Here is a 23,913-nt window from a genome sequence, read left to right as displayed (position 1 = left end):
ATAGAGCTCAGTCTTTGTCAGTGTTGGCTAACCTGTGACACTCCAGATGTTGTGAAACTACAAGTCCCAGCATGAAGAAGTGCTAATGCTTAGGGAGGCAAGATTCCACTTCCCAACCTGTGTGGATTTTAATATGGAGGAAGTTTTGAGAGCCCTTATAAATGTGGCTGCTGGTAAACAAGTTGGGCAGTGACTGGGAGATGGTCTCTATTAACTTAGCACAAGAAAGTGTGTGGAACTGTATGTTATAAGCTTCTTTCCTATCCTGACAATAACAGCAAAGTACAAGAAGTTGTTGTGTGTGCTTCATCTGAAGGGTGTTCGTGTCACATAATTTATAGGGACAAATTTTATTTTTCATTATATTAAGGGGGCAATTTTTTTTGTTTTATTATATTATGGAGGTAGTATGAATATATAATTATACTAAGAGGCAATAATATTTGATTGCTAAAGGGGACAATAATTATTTATGACGGGGCAAAACTAATTTTTTCATGACGGTGGCGCAAGTCCTCTTTTAGTAGCCTCACAGGGGACACTAACTGTGGGCTGAATAAACATCACTGTATGAGATCAAAAATTGTCCCTTTCTCAAGTTTCATTTTACATGGTGCGTGAAGACAGCAGGCGCTGCATATAAACGCTAGTCAAATGGTTTGCTTGTTGTGAAATTTGAGGACAGATGAAATCCATAGCAAAAACAAAGATCAACTGATAGAAAACCCCTTGAGTGAGGGTTGTAGACAAGTTGGAGGACACTGCTTCAATATATTTGTGGCACATAGACACGGCATCAAAAATGCAACCAAGCCAAATGAGAGGCTACAGAGTGTCAAGCTGCCATGGAGAAACTAGTATCATCAGGCCTAATCTACAGCACTTCACTGTTTTGGAAAAAGGAGGCATTTGCATATCTTCTGCCTGAACTGCTCCAAAATTTAGAGATTTAGAGACATGTGGCCCAATTGTCCACTTCTTTCCAACAGTGGATTGGGGCTTTAAAAGTCAACACCTTTGAGGGTCTAACAAATCTGCCACATGTCAGGTATTACATTTAATTAAAAGAGATGGGAAGCATCTGACTAGAAAGAAAGAAACACTAAAGTCACCTCAAGCAGGAGGACTTCGGGCGATACCCTGTGACACCTGAAGAACTGTGCTAGTGAGAGGATTCTGTTTATTTGCCAGGATGGAGTGAGGTGAAGGGTCGTGATTATACTTGTTAATATTACCACTTCTGTGTATATTGTCGACAGGGTATCTGGTTGAGGTAACTAATATATGGATTAAGAGAGGAATGAAGCAGAGAAGCAATAGGTATTGTTCAAACTGTGTCACGGGCACTAGGAGTCTTTACCCAGGGATCACCAGGTGATAGGCTTACCAGAGCAGTATAGGTGGTAATATGGTACTCTGGTAGCAGGGTGATCACGGAACAGGAAATAGCAGATGATGAGATGCTCAGGAAAGTCTATGACTAGCAGCACTGGCAATATGGAGGTAATAATACACGAGGAACTGTATGGACAAAGGACACGTGAAGGTAGTCAGTGGTCTGCGGTAGCAAGTTGTACCACTGCTATAGTGAGGAGGAATGTCCAACAGAAACGAGGAGGTGATGAGAGTCAGCGGTCTGCGGATAGCAAGTTGTACCGCTGTCTGAGTGAAGGAATGGAATCCAAGTGGAGGTATCCGGGGAGTCAGTGGTCTGCGTTAGCAAGTTGTACAACTGCTATGTGAGAGGATACTGGAACAGGTGAAACTGGAAACAGGGGTCAGTGGTCTGCCACTAGCAAGTTGTACCACTGAATATATATGTGAGGAGGTGCACGGGGAGAGACTGCAACACAAGATATACACGGGCACCTTAACTTTGATCCACAGTAATATGCACAATATATATGTATATATGACTGAACAACACTGCCAATATAGAAAGTCTCTTGAAGTAATCCAGCACGAGATAACACAGTCAATGATGGCAATAGACTCAGCGGATAGCAAACTCCAGAGGAGAACCAACACAGTCCAGCAAGGTATGCAATACACAGCACAGTCAATGAGAAGTATGCATACCGTGGTTCAGAAGCAGGCAGTCAGACAGGAGTGCAGAGATACCTGAACGGCAGGAGGCCGGCAGGATGCAAAGTCCCTGGATGGGTGAAGCGGTGGTCTAGTAGGTGCAGCGCACAGGTAGGGAGACCAGCAGGGAACACAGGAAAGCGTGGAGAGCGGATCAGCAGTAGATGGATGAGTAGCGCTGAGGAGTAGCAGCAGCGGGTCTCTGCGGAAACACGGAGGTAGCCAATAGCAACCAGCAGGTGCAGTAACGATGGGACACGGGAGAGCAGAGTTGAACTGAAACTGTTGATCACGGAGAGTAGCGGGTAGCAATAGCGGCAGCAGACTCAAGGAAACACGGGAGGGTTGACAAGAACTGAAGACTGAAGCGCACAGAGGCAGCGGATAGAAATCAGCCAAACAGTCACGATGAAACACAGACGGGTTGCAGGTTGAAGACTGTAGTGCACGGAGGCAGCGGATAGGAATCAGCTAACAGTCACGATGATGAAACACAGACGAGTTGCAGGTTGAAGACTGTAGTGCACGGTGGCAACGGATAGGAATCAGCTAACAGTCACGATGATGAAACACAGACGAGTTGCAGGTTGAAGACTGTAGTGCACGGAGGCAGCGGATAGGAATCAGCTAACAGTCACAATGATGAAACACAGACGAGTTGCAGGTTGAAGACTGTAGTGCACGGAGGCAGCGGATAGGAATCAGCTAACAGTCACGATGATGAACAGGTGAGTGGATGTGGATGGAAGACTGTAGTGCACGGAGGCAGCGGATAGGCATCAGCTAACAGTCCCAATAATACACGGTAGAGTTGAAGTGGTTAGAAGGCTGTAGTGCACGGAGGCAGCGGATAGGAATCAGCTCACAGTCACGATGATACACAGAGGGGTAGCTGTGGTATGGGAACCACAGTAGAAGAAGTGGTTTGGAAACCACAGAGGTAGAAGTGGTTTGGAAACCACAGGAATCAGCTGGGCTGAATAAACGAGGAAACACAGGAACACCTTCAGAGACTCATGGGGAATGAGACTCCAAGATCAGGCAACGTGGTGTTGACCACAGGTGCTTAATATAGGGAGTGTTGCCTGATCTGCCAATTTAAGTTAAAGGAACATACACTGAAGGTTTAGAAAGGGCTGCGCATGCGCAGTCCCTCAGGATGGAGGACGGCCACGGTTCCTAAATGTCCGGGAAGAAGCACTCACAGTCCGGTGAGTGACAGTACCCCCCCTTTTAAAGGTGGGCACAGAACGCCTGGAACCGGGCTTGTCCGGATTTTCGGAATAAAACTTCTTCAGAAGGGCAGGAGCATTAAGATCTTCAGCTTTGATCCATGAACGCTCTTCAGGACCAAAGCCCTTCCAATGAACGAGGAAACGGAGGACTCCTCGTGAAATTTTTGCATCCAATACCTCAGTAATCTCGAAATCCTCCTCCTGATGAACTTGAACTGGCTGCGGTGCTGAGGGAGGAGTCGAGAAACGGTTGATGATGAGAGGTTTGAGCAAGGACACATGGAAGGCATTGGAAATCCGAAGATTCTTAGGAAGAAGAAGTTTAACACATACTGGATTGATAACTTGAATGATCCTATATGGACCAATAAAACGAGGGGCGAATTTCATAGATGGAACCTTCAAACGAATATTTTTGGTAGATAACCAGACACGATCTCCAATTTTTAGTGGTGGAATAGCCCGCCTCTTCTTATCTGCGAAAGACTTATATTTGTTAGATGTCTTCTTTAAACAGGTTTTGACCTAACCAGATATTTTTGAAGGTCTGACAAGCAGTCTCCACAGCAGGAACTTGGGTGGGCGGGAGGGCAGGAAATTCCGGAAAGGACGGATGGTGACCGTAGACCACAAAGAATGGAGTTTTGGATGATGACTCATGGTACATGTTGTTATGGGCGAATTCAGCCCAAGGGAGCAATTCTACCCAGTTGTCTTGGTTGGCTGAAGAGAACATCCTTATAAAAGTCTCAAGATCCTGATTGACTCGTTCCGTTTGTCCGTTAGATTGCGGATGGTAAGACGATGAGAGTGCTAATCGTATGCCCAAGGTTTTACAAAGGGCCCGCCAGAATCTGGAAACGAATTGTACTCCTCTATCTGACACAATCTCAGATGGACATCCATGGATGCGGAAGATTTCTTTAATGAAATGTTCAGCCAGAGTAGACGAGGAAGGTAAACCGGACAGAGGGACGAAATGAGCCATCTTCGAAAATCTGTCTACCACTACCCAAATAGTATTGTGATTCTTACTTGGTGGCAAATCAGTAATGAAATCCATACTAATATGGGTCCAAGGCTTGGACGGAATGGGTAGTGGTCGCAGCAACCCTGCTGGAGTTCTGCGGGAGGATTTGAACTGAGAACATAAATCACAGGAAGCAATAAACTCTTTGACGTCTCTCCTCATTGAAGGCCACCAGTAACTTCGAGAGAGAATCTCAAAGGTCTTGTGTTCACCGGCGTGTCCAATAAAACGAGAGGCATGGAACCACGAAAGGATTTTCCTCCTCAGAGTAGGAGGCACGAGGGTCTTCCCAAATGGTAGCATCTTGGTGGATGAAGCAGCCAGAGAAATACATTTGGGGTCTAGAATAGCATGGTTGGGAACCTCTTCTACATCAGAGGACGTCACAAAAGCTCGAGATAGAGCGTCAGCTTTCTTGTTCTTAGCGGCTGGTTTGAAGGTTATAATTAATTCAAAACGGGAAAAGAAAAGAGACCATCTTGCTTGACGAGGGTTCAAGCATTGGGCAGATTGCAAATATGACAAGTTCTTATGATCCGTGAAGATCGTCACCGGATGGCGAGCTCCTTCCAACAAGTATCTCCATTCCTCTAATGCAGCTTGGATGGCCAGCAACTCCTTGTCCCCGATAGTATAATTTTTCTCTGCGGGCAGAAGACCCCGAGAGTAGAAGGCACAAGGATGTAATTTTTGTTGCTCCGAGCGTTGGGAGAGAATGGCTCCTAAGCCCACATTAGAGGCATCTACTTCTAGGAAGAAGGGGAGTGTCACATCAGGCTGTCGAAGAATGGGAGCAGACGAGAAGGACTCTTTGAGAATTTGAAAGGCTTGGAGAGCCTCAGATGACCATTGCTTAGTATTAGCCCCTTTCCGAGTCAGGGCCACAATAGGAGATGCAATGGATGAAAAGTCTTGAATGAAGCGTCTATAGTAATTGGCAAAACCTAAAAAACGCTGGATGGCACGAAGAGTAGTTGGCTGAGGCCAATGTAATACAGCATTTACTTTGTCTGGATCCATCTTCAGGCCAACTCCGGAAACTATATACCCCAAGAATGGAATCTGGGGTAACTCGAATGAACATTTTTCCAATTTACAGAACAATGGATTTTTCCGTAGTCTGGAGAGGACCTCTGCCACATGTTGGTGATGAGAAGGCAGGTCCTGTGAGAAGATCAATATGTCGTCCAGGTAGACAACGACACATACATATAATAAGTCCCGAAAGATCTCATTGATGAAGCCTTGGAAAACAGCGGGGGCATTACACAGCCCGAAGGGCATTACTAAATATTCGTAATGCCCATCTCTGGTGTTGAACGCGGTCTTCCATTCGTCACCGGAACGGATTCTAATTAAATTGTAGGCACCACGAAGATCCAACTTAGTAAATATCCAAGCTCCCTTGATGCGATCGAATAGCTCAGTGATCAGCGGAATGGGATAGCGATTCTTGATAGTAATGGCGTTGAGTCCACGAAAATCTATACAAGGGCGTAATGATCCATCCTTCTTTTTGACGAAGAAGAACCCAGCTCCAGCGGGAGAGGTGGAAGGTCGAATAAACCCACGCTGGAGATTCTCCTGTATGTACTCAGATGTGGCTTGAGTCTCAGGTAACGAGAGAGGATAGACCCGACCCCTGGGAGGAGTCTTGCCAGGTAGAAGGTCGATCGGACAATCCCAAGAACGATGAGGAGGAAGACGTTCAGACTGAGCTTTATCAAACACATCGGCAAATGAAGCATACTGAGGAGGGAGTCCCGGGGAGGAAGATGAGATGGAAGATTGCTGTACTTTAAGAGGAATAACTTGGGAAAGGCAACGATGGTGACATTCAGACCCCCAAGACGTAACTTGAGGGGTGCGCCAGTCAATCTGGGGAGAGTGACACTGAAGCCATGGGAGGCCTAAGACAATCGGACTTGTCGTAACTGGAAGAATTAAAAACGAAATTTCTTCATGGTGTAGTACACCAATCTGAAGAGTTACTGGAGACGTACTCTGGGTGATGAGACCATTGATGAGACGTGATCCATCTATAGCCGTCACAGTAATGGGTGTTTTCAAAGTAATCACTGGTAGGGACCATTGATTCACTAGTGATTTAGAAATGAAATTTCCTGCTGCTCCGGAATCAATCAATGCCTGTGACTCAAAGGATTTGGTAGCAAAGGAAATCGTAACATCAAAAGCGCAGACTTTAGATTTCATAGACGATGGAGAGGACTCCAGGGACCCTAACTTCACCTCTCCAGAACTAGTTAGGGCCTGGCATTTCCCGATCTCTTAGGGCAAGAGCTGAGCATATGCGTGGAATCAGCACAATAGATACAGAGTCTATTCTTTACTCTTCGTTTCCTCTCCTCTGAAGATAATTTGGAACGTCCTATCTCCATGGGAATCACAGAGGGTGGAGCTGGACGAAATTGAGGGGTTGAACGAAGAGGTGCTTTGACAGCCGTTGTTTTCTCAGACTCTCTTTCACGAAATCTCATATCTACACGATGGCAAAGAGAGATCAAATCTTCTAGTGACGAAGGAAGCTCTTGGGTAGTCAGTGCATCTTTAATTTTATCGGAGAGCCCCTGCCAGAAGGCGGCAACTAATGCTTCAGTGTTCCACTGAAGTTCAGAGGCTAAGATCCTAAATTGAATGACATACTGGCCTACTGTATGGGAGCCTTGTCGCAAACGAAGAATGCTGGAAGCAGCGGAGGTCACACGACCTGGTTCATCGAACACACTTCGGAACGTGGAAATGAATTTGGCACTATCTTGTAGAATTGGATCGTTTCTTTCCCACAGAGGGGAGGCCCAAGCCAGGGCTTGTCCAGAAAACAATGAGATAAGATAGGCCACTCTGGAACGATGGGTAGAAAAATTTTGAGGTTGGAGTTCAAAATGGACTGAACATTGGTTAAGGAAACCTCTACAAGTTTTGGGGTCCCCGTCATATTTTGACGGAGTAGGCAGGTGAAGCGTAAGAGCTGTAGACACCTGGGATGGCACTGGGGAAACGGAGGAAAGCACAGGAGCTTCAATATTAGCTGTAACAGTCTGTCCAGATGTTCCTTGGGAGGTTAACGATTGGTAACATTGAAGTAACAGCTGTTGGCGAGCATCCTGTTGCTCCACACGGCTGACCAGATGCTGCAGCATCTCTTTAGCGGTAGGTTCCGTATCTGGGTCTGTCATGGCCTGATCTTACTGTCACGGGCACTAGGAGTCTTTACCCAGGGATCACCAGGTGATAGGCTTACCAGAGCAGTATAGGTGGTAATATGGTACTCTGGTAGCAGGGTGATCACGGAACAGGAAATAGCAGATGATGAGATGCTCAGGAAAGTCTATGACTAGCAGCACTGGCAATATGGAGGTAATAATACATGAGGAACTGTATGGACAAAGGACACGTGAAGGTAGTCAGTGGTCTGCGGTAGCAAGTTGTACCACTGCTATAGTGAGGAGGAATGTCCAACAGAAACGAGGAGGTGATGAGAGTCAGCGGTCTGCGGATAGCAAGTTGTACCGCTGTCTGAGTGAAGGAATGGAATCCAAGTGGAGGTATCCGGGGAGTCAGTGGTCTGCGTTAGCAAGTTGTACCACTGCTTTGTGAGAGGATACTGGAACGGGTGAAACTGGAAACAGGGGTCAGTGGTCTGCCACTAGCAAGTTGTACCACTGAATATATATGTGAGGAGGTGCACGGGGAGAGACTGCAACACAAGATATACACGGGCACCTTAACTTTGATCCACAGTAATATGCACAATATATATGTATATATGACTGAACAACACTGCCAATATAGAAAGTCTCTTGAAGTAATCCAGCACGAGATAACACAGTCAATGATGGCAATAGACTCAGCGGATAGCAAACTCCAGAGGAGAACCAACACAGTCCAGCAAGGTATGCAATACACAGCACAGTCAATGAGAAGTATGCATACCGTGGTTCAGAAGCAGGCAGTCAGACAGGAGTGCAGAGATACCTGAACGGCAGGAGGCCGGCAGGATGCAAAGTCCCTGGATGGGTGAAGCGGTGGTCTAGTAGGTGCAGCGCACAGGTAGGGAGACCAGCAGGGAACACAGGAAAGCGTGGAGAGCGGATCAGCAGTAGATGGATGAGTAGCGCTGAGGAGTAGCAGCAGCGGGTCTCTGCGGAAACACGGAGGTAGCCAATAGCAACCAGCAGGTGCAGTAACGATGGGACACGGGAGAGCAGAGTTGAACTGGAACTGTTGATCACGGAGAGTAGCGGGTAGCAATAGCGGCAGCAGACTCAAGGAAACACGGGAGGGTTGACAAGAACTGAAGACTGAAGCGCACAGAGGCAGCGGATAGGAATCAGCCAAACAGTCACGATGAAACACAGACGGGTTGCAGGTTGAAGACTGTAGTGCACGGAGGCAGCGGATAGGAATCAGCTAACAGTCACGATGATGAAACACAGACGAGTTGCAGGTTGAAGACTGTAGTGCACGGTGGCAGCGGATAGGAATCAGCTAACAGTCACGATGATGAAACACAGACGAGTTGCAGGTTGAAGACTGTAGTGCACGGAGGCAGCGGATAGGAATCAGCTAACAGTCACGATGATGAAACACAGACGAGTTGCAGGTTGAAGACTGTAGTGCACGGAGGCAGCGGATAGGAATCAGCTAACAGTCACGATGATGAACAGGTGAGTGGATGTGGATGGAAGACTGTAGTGCACGGAGGCAGCGGATAGGCATCAGCTAACAGTCCCAATAATACACGGTAGAGTTGAAGTGGTTAGAAGGCTGTAGTGCACGGAGGCAGCGGATAGGAATCAGCTCACAGTCACGATGATACACAGAGGGGTAGCTGTGGTATGGGAACCACAGTAGAAGAAGTGGTTTGGAAACCACAGAGGTAGAAGTGGTTTGGAAACCACAGGAATCAGCTGGGCTGAATAAACGAGGAAACACAGGAACACCTTCAGAGACTCATGGGGAATGAGACTCCAAGATCAGGCAACGTGGTGTTGACCACAGGTGCTTAATATAGGGAGTGTTGCCTGATCTGCCAATTAAGTTAAAGGAACATACACTGAAGGTTTAGAAAGGGCTGCGCATGCGCAGTCCCTCAGGATGGAGGACGGCCACGGTTCCTAAATGTCCGGGAAGAAGCACTCACAGTCCGGTGAGTGACAGTACCCCCCCTTTTAAAGGTGGGCACAGAACGCCTGGAACCGGGCTTGTCCGGATTTTCGGAATAAAACTTCTTCAGAAGGGCAGGAGCATTAAGATCTTCAGCTTTGATCCATGAACGCTCTTCAGGACCAAAGCCCTTCCAATGAACGAGGAAACGGAGGACTCCTCGCGAAATTTTTGCATCCAATACCTCAGTAATCTCGAAATCCTCCTCCTGATGAACTTGAACTGGCTGCGGTGCTGAGGGAGGAGTCGAGAAACGGTTGATGATGAGAGGTTTGAGCAAGGACACATGGAAGGCATTGGAAATCCGAAGATTCTTAGGAAGAAGAAGTTTAACACATATTGGATTGATAACTTGAATGATCCTATATGGACCAATAAAATGAGGGGCGAATTTCATAGATGGAACCTTCAAACGAATATTTTTGGTAGATAACCAGACACGATCTCCAATTTTTAGTGGTGGAATAGCCCGCCTCTTCTTATCTGCGAAAGACTTATATTTGTTAGCTGTCTTCTTTAAACAGGTTTTGACCTGAGACCAGATATTTTTGAAGGTCTGACAAGCAGTCTCCACAGCAGGAACTTGGGTGGGCGGGAGGGCAGGAAATTCCGGAAAAGACGGATGGTGACCGTAGACCACAAAGAATGGAGTTTTGGATGATGACTCATGGTACATGTTGTTATGGGCGAATTCAGCCCAAGGAAGCAACCCTACCCAGTTGTCTTGGTTGGCTGAAGAGAACATCCTTATAAAAGTCTCAAGATCCTGATTGACTCGTTCCGTTTGTCCGTTAGATTGCGGATGGTAAGACGATGAGAGTGCTAATCGTATGCCCAAGGTTTTACAAAGGGCCCGCCAGAATCTGGAAACGAATTGTACTCCTCTATCTGACACAATCTCAGACGGACATCCATGGATGCGGAAGATTTCTTTAATGAAATGTTCAGCCAGAGTAGACGAGGAAGGTAAACCGGACAGAGGGACGAAATGAGCCATCTTCGAAAATCTGTCTACCACTACCCAAATAGTATTGTGATTCTTACTTGGTGGCAAATCAGTAATGAAATCCATACTAATATGGGTCCAAGGCTTGGACGGAATGGGTAGTGGTCGCAGCAACCCTGCTGGAGTTCTGCGGGAGGATTTGAACTGAGAACATAAATCACAGGAAGCAATAAACTCTTTGACGTCTCTCCTCATTGAAGGCCACCAGTAACTTCGAGAGAGAATCTCAAAGGTCTTGTGTTCACCGGCGTGTCCAATAAAACGAGAGGCATGGAACCACGAAAGGATTTTCCTCCTCAGAGTAGGAGGCACGAGGGTCTTCCCAAATGGTAGCATCTTGGTGGATGAAGCAGCCAGAGAAATACATTTGGGGTCTAGAATAGCATGGTTGGGAACCTCTTCTACATCAGAGGACGTCACAAAAGCTCGAGATAGAGCGTCAGCTTTCTTGTTCTTAGCGGCTGGTTTGAAGGTTATAATTAATTCAAAACGGGAAAAGAAAAGAGACCATCTTGCTTGACGAGGGTTCAAGCATTGGGCAGATTGCAAATATGACAAGTTCTTATGATCTGTGAAGATCGTCACCGGATGGCGAGCTCCTTCCAACAAGTATCTCCATTCCTCTAATGCAGCTTTGATGGCCAGCAACTCCTTGTCCCCGATAGTATAATTTTTCTCTGCGGGCAGAAGACCCCGAGAGTAGAAGGCACAAGGATGTAATTTTTGTTGCTCCGAGCGTTGGGAGAGAATGGCTCCTAAGCCCACATTAGAGGCATCTACTTCTAGGAAGAAGGGGAGTGTCACATCAGGCTGTCGAAGAATGGGAGCAGACGAGAAGGACTCTTTGAGAATTTGAAAGGCTTGGAGAGCCTCAGATGACCATTGCTTAGTATTAGCCCCTTTCCGAGTCAGGGCCACAATAGGAGATGCAATGGATGAAAAGTCTTGAATGAAGCGTCTATAGTAATTGGCAAAACCTAAAAAACGCTGGATGGCACGAAGAGTAGTTGGCTGAGGCCAATGTAATACAGCATTTACTTTGTCTGGATCCATCTTCAGGCCAACTCCGGAAACTATATACCCCAAGAATGGAATCTGGGGTAACTCGAATGAACATTTTTCCAATTTACAGAACAATGAATTTTTCCGTAGTCTGGAGAGGACCTCTGCCACATGTTGGTGATGAGAAGGCAGGTCCTGTGAGAAGATCAATATGTCGTCCAGGTAGACAACGAGACATACATATAATAAGTCCCGAAAGATCTCATTGATGAAGCCTTGGAAAACAGCGGGGGCATTACACAGCCCGAAGGGCATTACTAAATATTCGTAATGCCCATCTCTGGTGTTGAACGCGGTCTTCCATTCGTCACCGGAACGGATTCTAATTAAATTGTAGGCACCACGAAGATCCAACTTAGTAAATATCCGAGCTCCCTTGATGCGATCGAATAGCTCAGTGATCAGCGGAATGGGATAGCGATTCTTGATAGTAATGGCGTTGAGTCCACGAAAATCTATACAAGGGCGTAATGATCCATCCTTCTTTTTGACGAAGAAGAACCCAGCTCCAGCGGGAGAGGTGGAAGGTCGAATAAACCCACGCTGGAGATTCTCCTGTATGTACTCAGATGTGGCTTGAGTCTCAGGTAACGAGAGAGGATAGACCCGACCCCTGGGAGGAGTCTTGCCAGGTAGAAGGTCGATCGGACAATCCCAAGAACGATGAGGAGGAAGACGTTCAGACTGAGCTTTATCAAACACATCGGCAAATGAAGCATACTGAGGAGGGAGTCCCGGGGAGGAAGATGAGATGGAAGATTGCTGTACTTTAAGAGGAATAACTTGGGAAAGGCAACGATGGTGACATTCAGACCCCCAAGACGTAACTTGAGGGGTGCGCCAGTCAATCTGGGGAGAGTGACACTGAAGCCATGGGAGGCCTAAGACAATCGGACTTGTCGTAACTGGAAGAATTAAAAACGAAATTTCTTCATGGTGTAGTACACCAATCTGAAGAGTTACTGGAGACGTACTCTGGGTGATGAGACCATTGATGAGACGTGATCCATCTATAGCCGTCACAGTAATGGGTGTTTTCAAAGTAATCACTGGTAGGGACCATTGATTCACTAGTGATTTAGAAATGAAATTTCCTGCTGCTCCGGAATCAATCAATGCCTGTGACTCAAAGGATTTGGTAGCAAAGGAAATCGTAACATCAAAAGCGCAGACTTTAGATTTCATAGACGATGGAGAGGACTCCAGGGACCCTAACTTCACCTCTCCAGAACTAGTTAGGGCCTGGCATTTCCCGATCTCTTAGGGCAAGAGCTGAGCATATGCGTGGAATCAGCACAATAGATACAGAGTCTATTCTTTACTCTTCGTTTCCTCTCCTCTGAAGATAATTTGGAACGTCCTATCTCCATGGGAATCACAGAGGGTGGAGCTGGACGAAATTGAGGGGTTGAACGAAGAGGTGCTTTGACAGCCGTTGTTTTCTCAGACTCTCTTTCACGAAATCTCATATCTACACGATGGCAAAGAGAGATCAAATCTTCTAGTGACGAAGGAAGCTCTTGGGTAGTCAGTGCATCTTTAATTTTATCGGAGAGCCCCTGCCAGAAGGCGGCAACTAATGCTTCAGTGTTCCACTGAAGTTCAGAGGCTAAGATCCTAAATTGAATGACATACTGGCCTACTGTATGGGAGCCTTGTCGCAAACGAAGAATGCTGGAAGCAGCGGAGGTCACACGACCTGGTTCATCGAACACACTTCGGAACGTGGAAATGAATTTGGCACTATCTTGTAGAATTGGATCGTTTCTTTCCCACAGAGGGGAGGCCCAAGCCAGGGCTTGTCCAGAAAACAATGAGATAAGATAGGCCACTCTGGAACGATGGGTAGAAAAATTTTGAGGTTGGAGTTCAAAATGGACTGAACATTGGTTAAGGAAACCTCTACAAGTTTTGGGGTCCCCGTCATATTTTGACGGAGTAGGCAGGTGAAGCGTAGGAGCTGTAGACACCTGGGATGGCACTGGGGAAATGGAGGAAAGCACAGGAGCTTCAATATTAGCTGTAACAGTCTGTCCAGATGTTCCTTGGGAGGTTAACGATTGGTAACATTGAAGTAACAGCTGTTGGCGAGCATCCTGTTGCTCCACACGGCTGACCAGATGCTGCAGCATCTCTTTAGCGGTAGGTTCCGTATCTGGGTCTGTCATGGCCTGATCTTACTGTCACGGGCACTAGGAGTCTTTACCCAGGGATCACCAGGTGATAGGCTTACCAGAGCAGTATAGGTGGTAATATGGTACTCTGGTAGCAGGGTGATCACGGAACAGGAAATAGCAGATGATGAGATGCTCAGGAAAGTCTATGACTAGCAGCACTGGCAATATGGAGGTAATAATACATGAGGAACTGTATGGACAAAGGACACGTGAAGGTAGTCAGTGGTCTGCGGTAGCAAGTTGTACCACTGCTATAGTGAGGAGGAATGTCCAACAGAAACGAGGAGGTGATGAGAGTCAGCGGTCTGCGGATAGCAAGTTGTACCGCTGTCTGAGTGAAGGAATGGAATCCAAGTGGAGGTATCCGGGGAGTCAGTGGTCTGCGTTAGCAAGTTGTACCACTGCTATGTGAGAGGATACTGGAACAGGTGAAACTGGAAACAGGGGTCAGTGGTCTGCCACTAGCAAGTTGTACCACTGAATATATATGTGAGGAGGTGCACGGGGAGAGACTGCAACACAAGATATACACGGGCACCTTAACTTTGATCCACAGTAATATGCACAATATATATGTATATATGACTGAACAACACTGCCAATATAGAAAGTCTCTTGAAGTAATCCAGCACGAGATAACACAGTCAATGATGGCAATAGACTCAGCGGATAGCAAACTCCAGAGGAGAACCAACACAGTCCAGCAAGGTATGCAATACACAGCACAGTCAATGAGAAGTATGCATACCGTGGTTCAGAAGCAGGCAGTCAGACAGGAGTGCAGAGATACCTGAACGGCAGAAGGCCGGCAGGATGCAAAGTCCCTGGATGGGTGAAGCGGTGGTCTAGTAGGTGCAGCGCACAGGTAGGGAGACCAGCAGGGAACACAGGAAAGCGTGGAGAGCGGATCAGCAGTAGATGGATGAGTAGCGCTGAGGAGTAGCAGCAGCGGGTCTCTGCGGAAACACGGAGGTAGCCAATAGCAACCAGCAGGTGCAGTAACGATGGGACACGGGAGAGCAGAGTTGAACTGGAACTGTTGATCACGGAGAGTAGCGGGTAGCAATAGCGGCAGCAGACTCAAGGAAACACGGGAGGGTTGACAAGAACTAAAGACTGAAGCGCACAGAGGCAGCGGATAGGAATCAGCCAAACAGTCACGATGAAACACAGACGGGTTGCAGGTTGAAGACTGTAGTGCACGGAGGCAGCGGATAGGAATCAGCTAACAGTCACGATGATGAAACACAGACGAGTTGCAGGTTGAAGACTGTAGTGCACGGTGGCAGCGGATAGGAATCAGCTAACAGTCACGATGATGAAACACAGGCGAGTTGCAGGTTGAAGACTGTAGTGCACGGAGGCAGCGGATAGGAATCAGCTAACAGTCACGATGATGAAACACAGACGAGTTGCAGGTTGAAGACTGTAGTGCACGGAGGCAGCGGATAGGAATCAGCTAACAGTCACGATGATGAACAGGTGAGTGGATGTGGATGGAAGACTGTAGTGCACGGAGGCAGCGGATAGGCATCAGCTAACAGTCCCAATAATACACGGTAGAGTTGAAGTGGTTAGAAGGCTGTAGTGCACGGAGGCAGCGGATAGGAATCAGCTCACAGTCACGATGATACACAGAGGGGTAGCTGTGGTATGGGAACCACAGTAGAAGAAGTGGTTTGGAAACCACAGAGGTAGAAGTGGTTTGGAAACCACAGGAATCAGCTGGGCTGAATAAACGAGGAAACACAGGAACACCTTCAGAGACTCATGGGGAATGAGACTCCAAGATCAGGCAACGTGGTGTTGACCACAGGTGCTTAATATAGGGAGTGTTGCCTGATCTGCCAATTAAGTTAAAGGAACATACACTGAAGGTTTAGAAAGGGCTGCGCATGCGCAGTCCCTCAGGATGGAGGACGGCCACGGTTCCTAAATGTCCGGGAAGAAGCACTCACAGTCCGGTGAGTGACAAACTGTTTATCAACAGCTGTGTTTCATTATCTTTTCATGGATGAGGGATATCCTATAATGACCAATGTAGTAAAAGATATTATCTTTGTCAGATAAACCTGTATTTTATAGGTGATTTTACAAGTATTGTTATATTATAAGTGTATTATGATCATGGCCAATAATATATCATGTTATGTAAGTGCAGTAGATCTTATTTAATAGTGTATAGTGACTGCATCCAACACCTGCAAACCAATAATAAAGTGTTGATATTATTTTCTAATGTTGGAAGACTTTGCACAACAGGGACTAGGAGGATCTGAATTGTACAAATCTATAGTTAATTTTCATTAATAGATAAAATACTCGCACCTCTGTCTGTACTACTTTTTTCATTGGTGTGACCTAAATTAAACTTTATCTGATATTTGAACTCAGGAGAATCTACAACAGCTGGAGCTGCAACTGAGACACATGGAGCTGAATAAAGCAGGACAGGGAGATGTGGACAGCTTACAGAGAGATTATGAGTCTATCCAGAAGCAGGTGGTAAGTGGTGCTTCCTTGAATGGGACTAAAGAGCATAAAATTTACTTCTGGTTTTTAGATTTTTAAGTGCGGATGCAAGTGAAGTCCAGCTGTTCAAAGCGGACATTTTCACAGTGGAAACAAATTCAAGTTATGCTGATTTTATTGTTCTTCAAAATTACTGTTAATCATTTCACCAATCTGGCATCTAAGTCTGCCTGTTTTGTGGGCCATACCAATATTCATGAAAATGCAGCAACAGAAATCACAGAACTCCAAGCACTTTGAATTTAAATTCTGGACATATTAAGGCCACACCTCCATCTGCAGAAAACCACTACCAGATCCATCCAAACTGTGACATGATCTACCCGTATATACCAACTCCTGCAGCCTTGTACTACCATGCTCTGTCCCTCACCAGCCACAATGTGGGGTTTGTAATGTGCTTGTGACAGTTAATGCATCATATGTTTGTAGAGTTATTATATTTGTAGAACTTTACAGCTACATAGACGTGCTATCTATCGGCTTATAGTTTATTGTCCATATGTAACCCAAATACTTACTGGAGATAGGATACCAGTGTAATTATTTATATTGTGTGTTGCAACAGGATTATTCCAGTTTACAAATTATAGGTTTCATTTTGAAATAGAGAATGTGGAGGAGTGAGGGAGAGTGGCAGCAAAGGGAGAAATAGGGCATACTTGCCAACTTTTCCTCGTTGGCTTCAGGGAGATCCCGGGGGAGGTGGGCGTGTGGGGGTGGGGCTTGACAAATCGTATCATTTTGGACCCGCCCCTAAACGATTGTCACAATTTTGACCAATTACAGCAGGGAATATGCGATATTTGCATAATTAAGAACCCTCCTCTACTTATCTATTGTGGGGACGAGAACTGGGAGGTTGCTCTGCTCTCCCGGGAGGTCTCCCAGAAATGCGGGAGTCTCCCGGACATTCCGGGAGAGTAGGCAACTATGCATTAAAGAAAATCAGTTAATGAATCTCTAGAGACTGAAGTGTCTTTTACATTTCTGTCTCCATTACTGAAGTCATGTTGTCTTACCTGTCAGTCTTTGATTAAATCTTGGTGTCCATGAAAATGGCCACCTCCATAGGCATCAATACATGGACATAGGACACAATTTCTGAACTGTGTCATCATGCTACAGATGGTGAAGCCAACCACGTCTTGTACTGGCTCAGCATCAGGGAGAATGCCAGACTCTTCAGGGAGTGAGGGAGATCACCCCTATTTCAGGGAGTTTCCCTGACATTCAGGGAGAGTTGACAAGTATGAAATAGGGGAAAGCAAAAGAGTTATGGTGGATGAGAGAGTCAGTACTCAGAAGTACTAGATCTCAGAGCCCAGGGCTGAGAGAGTAATAGTAGCTGTAAACTGGAAGGGCACAACAAAGGGAAAAAAATGGTAAAGTAAAAGTAATCAAGGGCATAAGATGTAGGTACATGAGAGTGTAATACAGAAATATTTATAACCAGTTTCATAAACATATAGAGAATAAAGTAACTGTAGTAGCATGGGACACAGTTATAAAATATTTTATTTTATAGGTTCTTACTAATATAATGTAAAAACTGTCCCCTGTCCTGTTCCTTATGTGTTATTGTAGAAAGACCTGGAAGCCAACTTGGCAAAGTTACCCAGTTCAGATGATCTGAACAATAGGGTACATTGGGAAGTATTGCGTGAGGCTTTGGTGAAACGCCCGGTAAGTAACCTGGAAGGGAGAACATTGGCAATTATAGCTGTAACTACATGTAGAAGTGCAGAATGTCACGTTTGTTTACTCTAACATTACTAGATTTGAAATTAGGGACATATATAATTAGCATGGTCATATTACTTGTAGTTCAGTGATGGAGAATGAAGTAAAGTGTTATATAACTTAATAACTCCAGCTGGTGGTAGCTGTTATGACTACAAGGCATCAAAGATTTCTTTTCTAATTGGAAATGATGTACCTATATGTAAAGTGGACAAATTAATCCATAGGTGTGGCTGGTGAATGAAGCTGGGTTTAGAAATAGTATGCCTGCAATCTGGCCTAGATAGAGGTAGATAATATATACATAAAACATGTCATTAGATTTACTTTCATATAAGTTCTTAAAAATGATATTTATCTCATTGTTTCCTATTAAAGGAGCATCCATAGTGGCAGCAGACAATCTGCTTAGTATGTGTGAGTAACGCTTGTGCAAAATTGACATTTTCACTTGTAGGCACAAGCTTGTGTAAAGTGCCAGTCAAATTTCCAGTCAATTTTCACAATAAACAATAACATCATTTACCAAGGGTTTTTCTATTGTACACTGACTTATATGACTTGGTCAGGACAGGCATTTATGTGTAGCAATTATATAATAACCACGGCGCTGCGGGTCACTGTGGCGCCTTACAAATCTACGATAATAATAATAAATAGCTTGCATCTCAAAATTTTGTGACATAGTCTTCTCTCCTTCTCTTCCAAGTATTCCCAATCTGTTCCACCCAGTGGCCACGGCACTACACCTATGTCCTCTAAAACGAACTGGCTTAAAAAAAATGCTTCAAAAACTTTGCCGCAGCTACCCCCAACTTCTGAAGCCATACCTGTCCAAGCAGCTGATGGACATACATCTGCCAGTTCCCAAACTATAGTTACTCAGACAGAGGGATGCACTCCAGATGGTGACATAACCTCGACTCATCCTGTGGGCCCTTTACATCAAGACACTGGGGTTACCCCATCTGCAACTAGCCTAGGACCCACTCACCCACCAGGGTCACCTGGATTGGGCCATCCTCCTTCCACTACTTCTGGTTTTGAATCAATGCAGAGGGTCCTACAGAATGCTCATTCCTCCTCTGACCAAAGACCATCTCTCGCTGCTGAGTTCATTCCCACTTCATCCTCGTACCACAGGATCCAGGAGGACACCACTGAATCTTCTCCTCCTTCTCTCAGCCACCCTGATATTCATAATAATTTTAGCATCCCACGTATCCCACCATCCTCTTCCTTGCATACTAGCATCGCTTCACAGCACTATTCAGATACAATGGAGGCTCTGTGCAACATTGGAACTTTGTCTGAGGAGTGTGCAATGCTTTTCACAAGGGTGGAAGCGCTGGAGAGAGACAAGGCTGACCGCTCAGACCTCAGACTCTTGCAGGGAACTACAGGTAATGCTTATATAATGCACCACTGCAAAGACTATAAAATTAAAGTTGGATTTATATGTAGCAAAGCATCTGAAATTGGTCACTAGCCACCATGAAAGCAGTGACCATATTTTGTGATTGTACCTGACAATGGAAATCCCAGTTGAATTAAACATTTCTGACTCTTCAATGTAGATGAATTAAAATCTAAATCTGTACTAGTATACTGTAGCGTCATCTGTCGTACCTTTCTTTATTGGTAGAGCAGTTCTGGGTAGTCAGGAAGTAATTCAGAAGTCATACACTGATGAAAGACGTTCCTACATGCCAGGTCACTGACTTGGATGCAGCAACTGACAACTATCATTCTGAGATTGTGTTAGTGGTATAAATCAGTATATATTGCAAATTATGACATTATTTTTCCACTCGCCTCTATTCGGCGAGTTTGCAGTGAAAATTTAAAGCTGCAATGGCTTTAAAGGCAGTGTTTTTCTTTTAAAGCCATTGCCACTTTAAATTTTCACTGCAAACTAGCCGAATAGAGGCGAGTGGAAAAATACGGCAGTTGATACATTTACCCCCTGGACTTTAAAACACCATTCCCCCTTTTTCCCCATTGTTGCTAATATACATAAAATATTACAGGTGTTATAAATGTATGACATTGCGCAAGTTTAAGTTTTTTCCCATAAGGTATTTCACATTGTTCAATTGTGATTGTGATACATTTTGTACTAGATGTTGGAAAAGAAGCTAATTATATTTTACATATTTGCAGATTTTAAAAATGAAGTGATGATTCAACTATTTAATGAAAAAATAGTGCACTTGAACAGTTCACCACATAAATTAATATCTCTGAACACTTCTGAGTCATATAAGATTGAAAGCGAGAAATTACACTGATTATTTCTTTAATACAATTTTTTTTATGGTCATTGGCTTTAAATGCTGCACACTAGAACTTGTCCCACAGTGTTCTCTGTAGAGAATAATGATCTCTGGTATATAAGCTCTTGCTGAAGTGATGCTACACACCCAGCAACAGACTATCATGTTCCCTGTTATGGGCCACAGTGCTGAGGGTACATCAGCAACATGATCCAAGTGTAAAGTGTGTGTTGCCTACCATTGTACTAAAGACTACCATAGGGCACTAAATTGCATAGCTGGTACCACAGACTAAGACACTACTTAGATCTATAATGATGTTTGTCCAAGATAGGGACAGTGTATTTGGAGATATAATGATGTATGCCCATAGAATTAATTCTATTTTGTAATTTGTTTTTTTCTGGGTATAGGATATGAACTAATCACACTTGATGAACACTGCACAGCTTGGCTAATTTGGTTTATTTTAATATTCATCATCATCATCACCATTTATTTATATAGCGCCACTGATTCCGCAGCGCTGTACAGAGAACTCATTCACATCAGTCCCTGCCCCAGTGGAGCTTACAGTCTAAATTCCCTAACACAGAGAGAGAGAGAGAGAGAGACTAGGGTCAATTTTGGAGTGTGGGAGGAAACCAGAGCACCCGGTGGAAACCCACGCAAACATGGGGAGAACATACAAACTCCACACAGATAAGGCCATGATCGGGAATTGAACTCATGACCCCAGCGCTGGCAGGCAGAAGTGCTAACCACTTAGCCACTGTGCTGTCTCTATTTGATAAACTGGGCATTGTAAAGTGACTTAAATGTATCATATACTATCCATGAAGATCAGAATAATGACCACTCCAACCCTCCCAATAAATGTACATATTCAGGGGTTAATTTCTCATATGAAAGATATCCACTCATTTCATAAATTGTCACTTGTAAATCCAGACTTCTGGTACTATTTTCTGTATGGTTGCAAACTGGTGCATTCCAGCATGACGCCTGCCTCCCTACATATGTACATACATGTACACATACATACACTCCCACACCTGCCTAATCACTATACCAGTTTACCCTCCTAAATAACTTTCCATGTTACAATATAGTATAAAGTTTAGTATGCAGCATACCACGAGCGTGCTGCTCAGATAACAATGTTATGTAACTTTAACATACCTCTCCTTCCAGCTGCCCACACCAAGTGTCTTCCTGATCTCCAGGAGAAGCTGATCTCCCTGTGTAGAGAGATTGAGGACCTAAAAGAGGACATGAAAATGGTGAGACAGTGGCCTTTCTCTCTCAGCCTCAGCTGATCAGTTCTACGCCTCTAACTCACAATACTTAGCTACACTTCTGATTTGCCAAAACCTTCGTCCTCTTATCTCCACTATTTGTGATATTCCCCTGACTTTCTATTATCCAATTCTGTGTGTTACTGACATACTGCTGCTTTCAGATGGAACCCTTACAGAAAGCACTGGGCTTCGGAGTGAAACAGCTTGATCACCTCAGGTGAGAGGGGAGACCGGGGGTAAATGTATTAAGGAGCGATTTTTGCAAATCACTGATTCAGCGACTTTGACAGCTACATATAAAACGGTGTTTAAATGCAAGATTTGCCGTCAAAACACATTGCCGATTTTAAATTTAGCTGTCGAAGTCGCCGAATATCGACGCTTTGCAAAATCGCTCCTTAATGCATTTACCCCCGGGAGTACAATGTTTCCATGTATTAACATGTCAGATAAAGTAGAACTATATAGTGATTTGGAAAAGTGAAGTGGAAATGGGAAAAAAAGATCATGACAATTAGATGATGTAATAGTGAAAAAAAAAGTCAGATACTGGGCTGGGAAGAAGTACGTCAGAGAACAGAGAGAGTAGGGGAAGCCATAGCTGTATATTGGGGAGTTTCACTAGACACAACTTTTCCACCTTAGCGTCTGATACTCATTTCCTGGCCACTTGCTGTGTTGCATAGTTACATGCTTGTGAACCTCAGACAATTAGAGAGATTATACAGGGCATAAAACATTTTCCTCACAGTTTAATTGGAGAATATAGATTATTTTGTCTGAATGTTCCCTCCTGTACCCAAGAGCTACCATTCAAGACCTGGAGAAGGAGCCAAAGGACCCCCGTGAGAAGCAAGAGGGAAAAGCCATCGAGGAGCTGTCAGTAGCTGATAAATCCCACCACCTACAAGAACAGGTCAGAACATTACTACATTCAATAGACACAAGGTGGCGCTCTGCACCTACAGTGTTGGAGGGTTTTCACTAATAATATGCATTATCTGGGCATGGCCTGCAGCAGAAGGCACTCCAGCTACAACTAGGATTTATACTCAGTAACTCCTAGCACAGTGTTTACAAGAGTTTAAAACTAAGTTTTCACAAATAATTTTATCATATTCTCTACCAGAGCAAACAGACAACACATTAAAACTTTTGCACTAAGGTAATTTATTCCAAAACTTTAGCTGGTCTTATTTAAGCAAATGTGCTAATAGCGATAGTATTTATACTTTGCAAAGATTACTGACACTAAAGTAATTTTACTTAGGCCAGGTTAGTCCTGGCAAGTAAAAGGTTACATAAGTAAATAAATAAATGATGATTATGATCTTAGTGAGGTTGATAAAAGACACCAGTCTATCAAGATCAACAGTTTATAAATTGTGTTGATCCAGAGGAAGGAAAAAACAAAAGAGACTTTTCACCTTTTAAACTCACCAGAGAAAAAGAAAATTCCATCCTGGTCCTATAAACGGCAATCAGATTAATTCCCTGATTCAATCATTCTTTAATATCTTCCTCTAATTATAGCTCCAGGTGCCATTTGTTGTTAAGCCCTGGGTTAAATTGTCCTGTAGTCCATATTTTTAGAAGGATTTCTGCAGAATATGGTTATCTTCTTCCTCAAATATCCTTGTCATGAGTCTCCCCCTGCTGACAGCCACCCACATCAGTCATCTGTCCTCACTGCCACTTTAGAGCCCAGGAAGTCTTGAAGCCTCAGACATCTGCCCTCACTGCCACATCCCAGACACAGTTAACTTGTTATTGATATAGACAAGAAGGTCAGCCAGCTAGTTTGCAGGTATGAGGAGCTTTAGGAACTGGTGATTGGTTACATTTCCAGATAGGTAGATGGCAAAAATGTAAAACAAGGGAGCAGGAAGGCCTCTCTGTCTCGGATTCTGGTATTGACCAGCTAGGAGCATAGCCCTGATATTCTATGGAAGTTGTATCTGTGGGCTACAAATCAGATTGTTCCGATCATTTCTCATTGTTTATGGCACATTGGAACTACAATCATTGCTGCCCAGTTTTGTTCTTTTTAGTTTTCGTTTTTTTATGGGCCTTGTGGGAAATGTATAAAAGTCTCTTCTAGATAATCAGCATTGGGGTTGATAGCTTTTAAGATACCCAGAGACCAGCACCAGAAATAAGGTCACTCTTGCTACTCTACATTTTTTATGCTCACAAATGTATAATGTCTTATGAATGTGTCCAGAGGCTCCCACATTTAACATGTGGCAAACAATGCTTGAGTCTGACCTGCCTGCTAT

At 44.6% G+C, this 23,913-nt stretch overlaps 1 protein-coding gene across 1 annotated transcript in view; it reads left to right on the top strand.

Moving 5' to 3' along the window:
* LOC142095402 (uncharacterized) overlaps nt 1-23,913 on the top strand; it is a 61,430-nt gene that overhangs the window by 10,813 nt on the left and 26,704 nt on the right. Inside the window, exons 3-8 of the mRNA XM_075178351.1 lie at nt 16,177-16,287; nt 17,902-18,000; nt 18,767-19,460; nt 21,528-21,616; nt 21,796-21,851; nt 22,439-22,550. Of these exons, the coding sequence (XP_075034452.1) occupies nt 16,177-16,287; nt 17,902-18,000; nt 18,767-19,460; nt 21,528-21,616; nt 21,796-21,851; nt 22,439-22,550 (1,161 nt within the window). The remainder of the gene's footprint in view (nt 1-16,176; nt 16,288-17,901; nt 18,001-18,766; nt 19,461-21,527; nt 21,617-21,795; nt 21,852-22,438; nt 22,551-23,913) is intronic.

The sequence above is a fragment of the Mixophyes fleayi genome, chromosome 6 (genome assembly GCF_038048845.1).
Source record: "Mixophyes fleayi isolate aMixFle1 chromosome 6, aMixFle1.hap1, whole genome shotgun sequence".
Taxonomy (NCBI): Eukaryota; Metazoa; Chordata; class Amphibia; order Anura; family Limnodynastidae; genus Mixophyes; species Mixophyes fleayi.
Note: the sequence above shows the minus strand (reverse complement) of the source record. Positions and strands in the feature narration are given on the sequence as shown.